At 42.5% G+C, this 7,070-nt stretch overlaps 1 protein-coding gene across 2 annotated transcripts; it reads right to left on the bottom strand.

Moving 5' to 3' along the window:
* Nucleotides 1–737: 737 nt before the first annotated feature.
* Nucleotides 738–7,028, bottom strand: aldh8a1 (aldehyde dehydrogenase 8 family, member A1). 2 transcript variants are annotated; one of them, XM_068341891.1, is made up of 7 exons: nt 6,414–6,619; nt 5,463–5,610; nt 3,746–3,901; nt 3,457–3,606; nt 3,125–3,381; nt 2,429–2,590; nt 738–2,284 (listed from the first exon to the last, which is right to left on the bottom strand). In XM_068341891.1, exons 1-7 carry the CDS (start codon nt 6,456–6,458, stop codon nt 1,832–1,834), a joined length of 1,371 nt encoding a protein of 456 aa, XP_068197992.1. In that variant the 5' UTR covers nt 6,459–6,619; the 3' UTR covers nt 738–1,831. The 2 variants fall into 2 exon arrangements, with proteins under 2 accessions (XP_068197992.1, XP_068197990.1); XM_068341889.1 differs by having other exon boundaries at nt 739–2,284; nt 6,403–7,028.
* Nucleotides 7,029–7,070: the final 42 nt, after the last annotated feature.

Here is a 7,070-nt window from a genome sequence, read left to right as displayed (position 1 = left end):
GTGCACCCACTCTTCCTAAACTGGCACAAGGAAATCAGCCGAGTTCACCGTGTTCATCAGCATGCGAGACGCATTGCTGACGTCAATATCATCTCACATGGATCACTGCACTGAAACGTGCTCAATAAGAGGCAAAGAGAGGGTTTATGAGCCTGAAAAAGTAATAATCGTGAATTTTAAAATGACACCTGAGCATGTTATAATCTTGATGTTAGCGTTGTATTCATATTTAGATTAGAGGAGCTGTTCAGAGCTGACATACGTATCTACCCACCAGAGGATTCCATGAGCTTCCATTTGTGTCCCCATGTCCCCAGATAGAGCGGCAGCAGCTCGGTTGTCTGGAGGCTGCAGGGTGGCTGGTTCAAGGCCCCTGTGGGCCAGTGTGAGCTGGCAGTGGAGAGGTGTCAGTTCAACTCCAGAGCACTGCCGAGTCACCCTTGAGCAAGGCACTGTCCCCTTTATAAGTTCCTCATTCAGATGCAACATGGTGTGTGTGTGTGTGTGTGTGTGTGTGTGTGTGTGTGTGTGTGTGTGTGTGTGTGTGTGTGTGTGTGTGTGTTGGGTCTGTACACATATAAATATGACATGTGGCTCACAGATTGACTGACACTAGAGTGGACAAATAATTTCCCTACAGGGATCATTACAGTTGATTTCATTTCATTTCAGATATAACATCTATAAATACGAACAGTGTTCCAAACAAGTTGATTTTGATTTATTCACCTCTCTTACATCAGTAGGTCAGACTTTAAAACATGTTAGTATAGTAAAGTATGCATTACGTAAACGAGACTTTGATTGAGTGAGCCATAAAGGATAACACTGTGGCACGCGACAGGTACAGAATGTACCCGAGGTACAATGTCCTGATAAAAAGTCAAAGTTCAACTTCGTCCTTCTCAAATTGAACCATCGTCTCTTCACAGACCAGTTTCGTTGTAACAGACCTGCGACCTTTGGCCGACACCGAGTCATCAATGCTGACCAGTGGCCACATTCCGCAGACATCAGTGACATTACACACACTTCAAGGTAAACACACACGAAGGTAAAGTTAGAGCAGTAGCTGTGTTACGAAAGAGCTGAAGGAATACCAGGTCAAAGATTTTTTGAAGGCCATCAAGTTGTTTTTGGGAAGAAGTTAACCTGAGGGACAGATTATATAAAGTCTCTTAAGCATTAATCACCTTCACAAGAAACATTTAGACTATTCTCTGAGATTTGTCCATGCTTCTGTGCCTCACTTTCAGAATTACTCTCTGAAATGTTAAGCAAGACACACACCTTTAAAAAAAACTATATTAGGTTTTCATTTCTGACTTCTTAAATTATTTTCTTGTATTCTTCAAATGGGAAATGACGAAGCTTTTTACCTATCAGGGTTTACCTCACCTTTTCGTTTTATTTTATTCTTCCTGACAAAAATGATGTTAGAATATAATCATCAACCCATCATCTCCATAGTCCACATACTTTACATTCATGGACACTGCTGCATTTACTGCAGCATTCTAGGGAACATCAGGGGGACATGACATTTTCAGATGTCTAGTTTTAAATTGGAATCCCTCAGTGCATCCCAGCTACAACTATGAATCCTGCTATATTTCTTCTTCACAAGAAATTTCAGCTGAACCTCTGCTTGTTTTTTCATCTCCACTTTTCTATTCTGTCTGTTTTTTTAGTTAATCATAGGGTTCAGTAATCTGAGTCAGAGCTGTTGAAATTCTTCTGAAAAGAGTTGCAGAAAGAGGCTGATAAATATTATGACCAACAACAAAACTTTATTTATTTCTTCAAATGGAACACACATCCCTCTCCTCTATCAGTATTTGATAGTTACTGTTTTCACCTCAGTGAAAAAGTGGTAGGAATCCTTCCCTCCCTCCCTTCCTACACCCGAGTTCTTCATCCCACCAAAGGGCAGATTCAGATCTCTGACTAGCCAGCAGTTTGTCCACACCAGACCTGCTTGTAACCTCTTGGCTACTCGGTGAACTTTCCCCGTGTCCTGGGACCACACAGTGGCGCCCAGGCCGTAGCGTACACCGTTGGCCTTAGTAATGACCTCATCCTCTGTGTCAAAGGGGCCGATGCAGGTCACGGGGCCGAAGATCTCCTCCTGCATGACGCGGGAGCCGTCGGATATGCCAGAGATGACGGTGGCTGGCATGAAGTAGCCGTTAGCATTGCACTCTGGGAGGTCCAGCTGGTCGACTCCTTCACCACAGTGGACGATGCCTCCTTCAGATTTAGCGAGGGCTACAAAGTTCCTGACCTGGACGTCAAAGAGTTCAGTTTAATTTATCTAACTCATGAAAAACTTCTAAAAGAACTCTATGAAAGCGGTGATTTCAACGCTTAATATTATCAACAACTTCTAAATGGTTCTGTCAGAGCATTTGAGGCCTCGTTTCATCACCTTCTGCAGGTGCTCTTTACTGATGAGCGCTCCGTTGTTGCTGCTGGGGTCAGATGGATCACCTGTCTTCCACTTCTTGACTGCGGCCACAAACTTTTCCAGGAATTCAGAGTAAATACTCCTCTCTACATAAATCCTGCTGGTGCACAGGCAGATTTCTCCCTGACAGACAGAATGAAGGGGGAAAGAGAGGATTTTCCTTAAAGTACTGACTGCTCAGAACATTGTTGTCTACTGTATATATGACAAAGCATGGATCGCGATCGCCCCCATGTGGACAAATTATACCTCTGCATCCTGAAGGCGCCGATTTAATTAACAGCTTTTATTTCAGTCACATTAATAATATTAAAAAATATTTGAATTATGTAAAAAATTTAAATCAAGCTTGTAAATAATTTAAATGTTAGTACATAATTCAAAATGAGTGCATTTCCCAAAATGCATGTAATATAACTGTCCCATTGTCTGAAATACAATGGGACGCTTATTTACCTTAACAGACAATGCAAACTAGAAATAACTGGACGAAATGGAACCATAAGATCCACTTGGCTTTAAATGAACCATAAATTATTAAGTTATGGCGTGTCTGGGGCCTTTGAAACTTGCAGGAAATTAAAAGCAAGATTAAATTAGTTTTTTTTTTTTTTTTTAAATCAAGTTAGAAATTTTTTTCTCTTTTTCTCTCCTCACCTGGTTGGAGAAGCTGGATCGCACCGTGGTCTGGATGCACTGGTCCAGGTCTGCGTCCGCGAAAATGACGGCGGGGTTTTTACCCCCCAGCTCCAGTGAGAGCTTCTTGCAGTAGGGGGCGCTGCGCTCCGTGATGAGCCGGGCGGTGGCAGTGGAGCCAGTGAAGGAAATCAGCGGGACGTCAGGATGACCCACCAGTGCGTTTCCTGCTCTCGGCCCCAGGCCAAACACAATGTTGACCACTCCTGGTGGAACACCTGCAGACACAGACAGGCCTCTGCAGCCAAGAGTGCATCCCTCCAGCTAATGCATCATGGATGCTGTAGTCCTACCAGCCTGCTCCATCAACTTGCACATCATCCAGGCCGTCACTGAGGTCATCTCACTGGGTTTGGCTACCACCGTGTTACCTGTTGCAATCGCAGGTGCAATCTTCCACGTCAGCAGATACAAAGGGAGATTCCAGGGGCTGATCAAACCCGCTGCGTGCACGCACACACACACACACACACACACACACACACTCACACACACACACACACACACAACACATAGTAACACAAAGTGAAAACACACACCACAAATGTGAGGTTCTTTATAATAATCTCACTGCGCTCATACCCACTCCCACAGGGCAGCGGATGGTGTAGTTCAGGCAGCCCATGTGGTCCATCTGGGAGCATTCAGTTGTGTGGTGCAACACCGAGGATGCAAAGAAGCGGAAGTTGTACACAGATCGAGGAATGTCCACAGTTCGTGCAAACGTTATGGTTTTACCTGCAATGGTTGAAACACAAGAAAAGCTGAGTGTGAAGGTAAAGACAACATCCACATAGTTCACACTACAGTAACCAAGGGTCTTGGGTCCACCTGTCTGCACACAGAAAATATTAGACATAGATCCAGCAGCTGCTGCTGTTCTTCATCATTCTTAATCCAAATACTGTACAGTGGCCATCAGTGTTTTCTTGGTCCCAGCAACACAAAGGAACTGAAGAGTTTTTCACAAAAACACCCAGTTTTCAATAATGTCTCTATAGAATAGTTTGTTACAGCCTCATTATCGTGCTAAACCTGTCTTATAAAAATAGGATATTTCTTCTTCTTCTTTTTCCTCTTCTTCTATCTCACATTTGTGAGTTTGTTTCATTGCCTTGGATGTGGGAGTATATATCTCAAAAAAACTGTATGGCGTGATTTTCCTAAAAGCAGCTGTGAACATCAGCCGACTGAAAGATGACTAATTCTTTCAGTGATGTGGTGACCGTTCATCTTGTGCCTCAAAGAGGATCTAAATTCAAGTTGCGCGGTGTGTAAGAAATTTCAAAATTGCATTCATTCTTGTCAGTTTTGAAACAGTTGTCCTCAGGTCAAATGTCATCTTAGGGCAGAATAAAGAACATATAATATACAGCATTAAAAAGTCCTGTCATGACCTTTTAGGAGAGATAACCTTATGTCTTCCTCAGTGTTTATTTTCTCTTCTGGCAGAAGCCAGAAAATAACTAAATCCTCAGTGTGGCTTGTCTTTATTATGAAGAAATAATCACTAAAATAGAGACGCATTCAGAAACTAAGCTGTACCTCACAAATTAGTCAGATTAGTAAAACTGTCATTTATGATGAATATGACTGCTGGTGTTGAGAAAAATATTTCTACTAATATCATGTCCAGATTAAAACCTTACTGAATTGATAGGGAGCCAGATTTCATGTGATGTGTTTCTCGCTTAGACTCAGGCTTACGCAGTGGAGCAGAGGCTCATGTCATGTCTCACAGCCTGATATGCTGACCTGATGGTGCAGCTGATTGCTCCTCTGATGCAACTGCCATGACGACTAAATCTCCATATTTATGAAGTTACTACAGACTCTCCTCCCATTCTCTACCCAGAGTTCTTATTCAGCTCATTATCACCGTCAAGCATGATCCTGGTACGATCATCCACCCCTGCCTGCAGTAGGTCAGTGCAATGTGTTGCATAACTATTTAAACCATTATTCACAAAGCCTGTGCAACCTGTTGTCATCTGTGCAAATACTGTAACGTGTGAGTATGAGTGAACTGTTGAATGTGTGTGATAGTGTTTGCATTGGAGGAAAAACCTTGAAGTGCTAAAACAAATTTACCACTGCGGCAATAAAAGTATGTTGTATCTTATTTTGACGACAGATCTGCTGTCTTTAAACTTTTACATAAAATGAATGCAAATGCTTTTGGCTCCAATTGCTATCAAAGTCGGTGTGTATGGTAACACACACCCCTCCTTTATAATACACCTGACCCAAAGACTCCATCCACCTGGAAGGTGTTAAAACAGTAGCAGCTGAGTAAAACCTTGGTCTTTGGACTCGGCTTGGGCAAACTCCTCCAGACGGGCTTCCATCAGGTCAGCCAGCTTGTTGAGGATCTGTGCTCGCTGCTGCGTGCTCCGTTCAGACCAGCCTGGGAAGGCCTCTTTAGCTGCTGCCACCGCCGCCGCCACCTGCAGGCAGTAAAGCACGAGGTCCCATTCTGATCTGTCTTTAAAGCACGTGTCGAACTCAAGGCCCGCGGGCCAAATGTGGCCCTCCACATCAGAGTTATTTAGCTTTAAGGAGTAGTTACATTTCGTTACATTATGTTGAGTTACATTTATTCACTACATCTGGCCCTTTGAAGACAGCCAGCATGCTGATGTGGCCCTTGGTGAAAAAGAGTTTGACACCCCTGCAAAGTTTAAGGTGATGCTTTTGCTACATCATTGGTCCCAAGAAGTAATCTTTTTTTAAAATAAAACTATTTCCCATATTTTTCTTGTGAATTACCAGATCCCTTCACCTCCCCTTCAGATTAAAAGCTTGGAATGAAAAAAAAGACGTTTGCTTTAGCTCACACCTTTTAACCGAGGCCACAACCTGCACAGAAAAGCCCTCCACTACAGAAAACAGTGGTTTATTGACATGTGTCTAATGATTACTTGATAGTTGACTCTGAAAGGTGCAAAGGTGAATTCAACCCACTCTTAGGAATGGGTGACTAGTTTTACACAAAGTAAAACCTGGTGTAAACAGGCTATGTAAGACTTGCAATAAAAATAAGTCTTAAAGTACTACTTAAGTAAATAAAAATCCTGACAAGAAAAAGTTGCTGAGCCATGCTGGACCATATTTAACATTAGCATTAATAATGAAAAAGCCTGAGAGCTTTTTTTTAAATTACTGTATTCCAACAAGTTCTGCAAAAGCACAAACCAAAAGCAGGAGTCAGTGTTCTATACTCATATTAGGTGTCCCACCTCCTCCTCACCACTGTCAGGTACTTTGCAGTACACCTCTCCCGTGGAGGGCTCATAGGAGTCGATGTGATTTCGACAAGGCACAAACTTCCCTCCGATGAAGTTTTCCAGAACCAGGAAAGGGCAACGATCTGAAGTCTTCGACATCGCAAAATGTCAACTAAAGCTCCCAAACCAACACAGCAGACTAAGAAAAAAGGTAACCGGGCTACTGTAAGCAATTTCTCCAGCCGCACAAACACAACTGCTGAGAGAACTTTGCCTCGGACGGACCCTCCCACGACACACGGAAACTCCTACTTACACAGGCGTCACTATTTTATCTGATGATTGCTGTTTAAAAGTTAAAAGCATTCCAAATGAAGAACAGAAATCAAATGACATTAACATAAGCTAATACCGACACTGATGTGTGTCAGGAAAATATCCCATTCTGCTTAGATTTGGTGGATTATAGCTAAGATAATTAACAGTAAAAAAAAACTATCACACATTCTTTGTATTTGCTCTGCGCTCACCTGAGGTAAACTTTCTAGCTCAGATACTTCCGTGAAATCTGGAATTTTATCAAAGGCCTGATCAGACATTCATCAAAACGAAAATAGATTTTTCTCTATGAAGATGAGATGATCATAATTATCTTCATTGTGGGTGTTCCTGGCACCTGT

This window comes from Antennarius striatus, chromosome 19 (assembly GCF_040054535.1).
Source record: "Antennarius striatus isolate MH-2024 chromosome 19, ASM4005453v1, whole genome shotgun sequence".
Lineage (NCBI taxonomy): Eukaryota > Metazoa > Chordata > Actinopteri > Lophiiformes > Antennariidae > Antennarius > Antennarius striatus.
This window is presented reverse-complemented; position numbering and strand designations above follow the sequence as displayed.

What these genes read in the sequence shown, in the direction of transcription:
- aldh8a1 (XM_068341889.1), bottom strand. Translation starts at nt 6,549, where the DNA reads ATGTCGAAGACTTCAGATCGTTGCCCTTTCCTGGTTCTGGAAAACTTC. An exon ending in CCGCTGCCCTGTGGGAGTGG is followed by an intron (nt 3,607 to 3,745) that starts GTATGAGCGCAG and finishes GCGTGCACGCAG; the next exon opens with CGGGTTTGATCAGCCCCTGG. An exon ending in CAAGTTGATGGAGCAGGCTG is followed by an intron (nt 3,382 to 3,456) that starts GTAGGACTACAG and finishes CTGTGTCTGCAG; the next exon opens with GTGTTCCACCAGGAGTGGTC.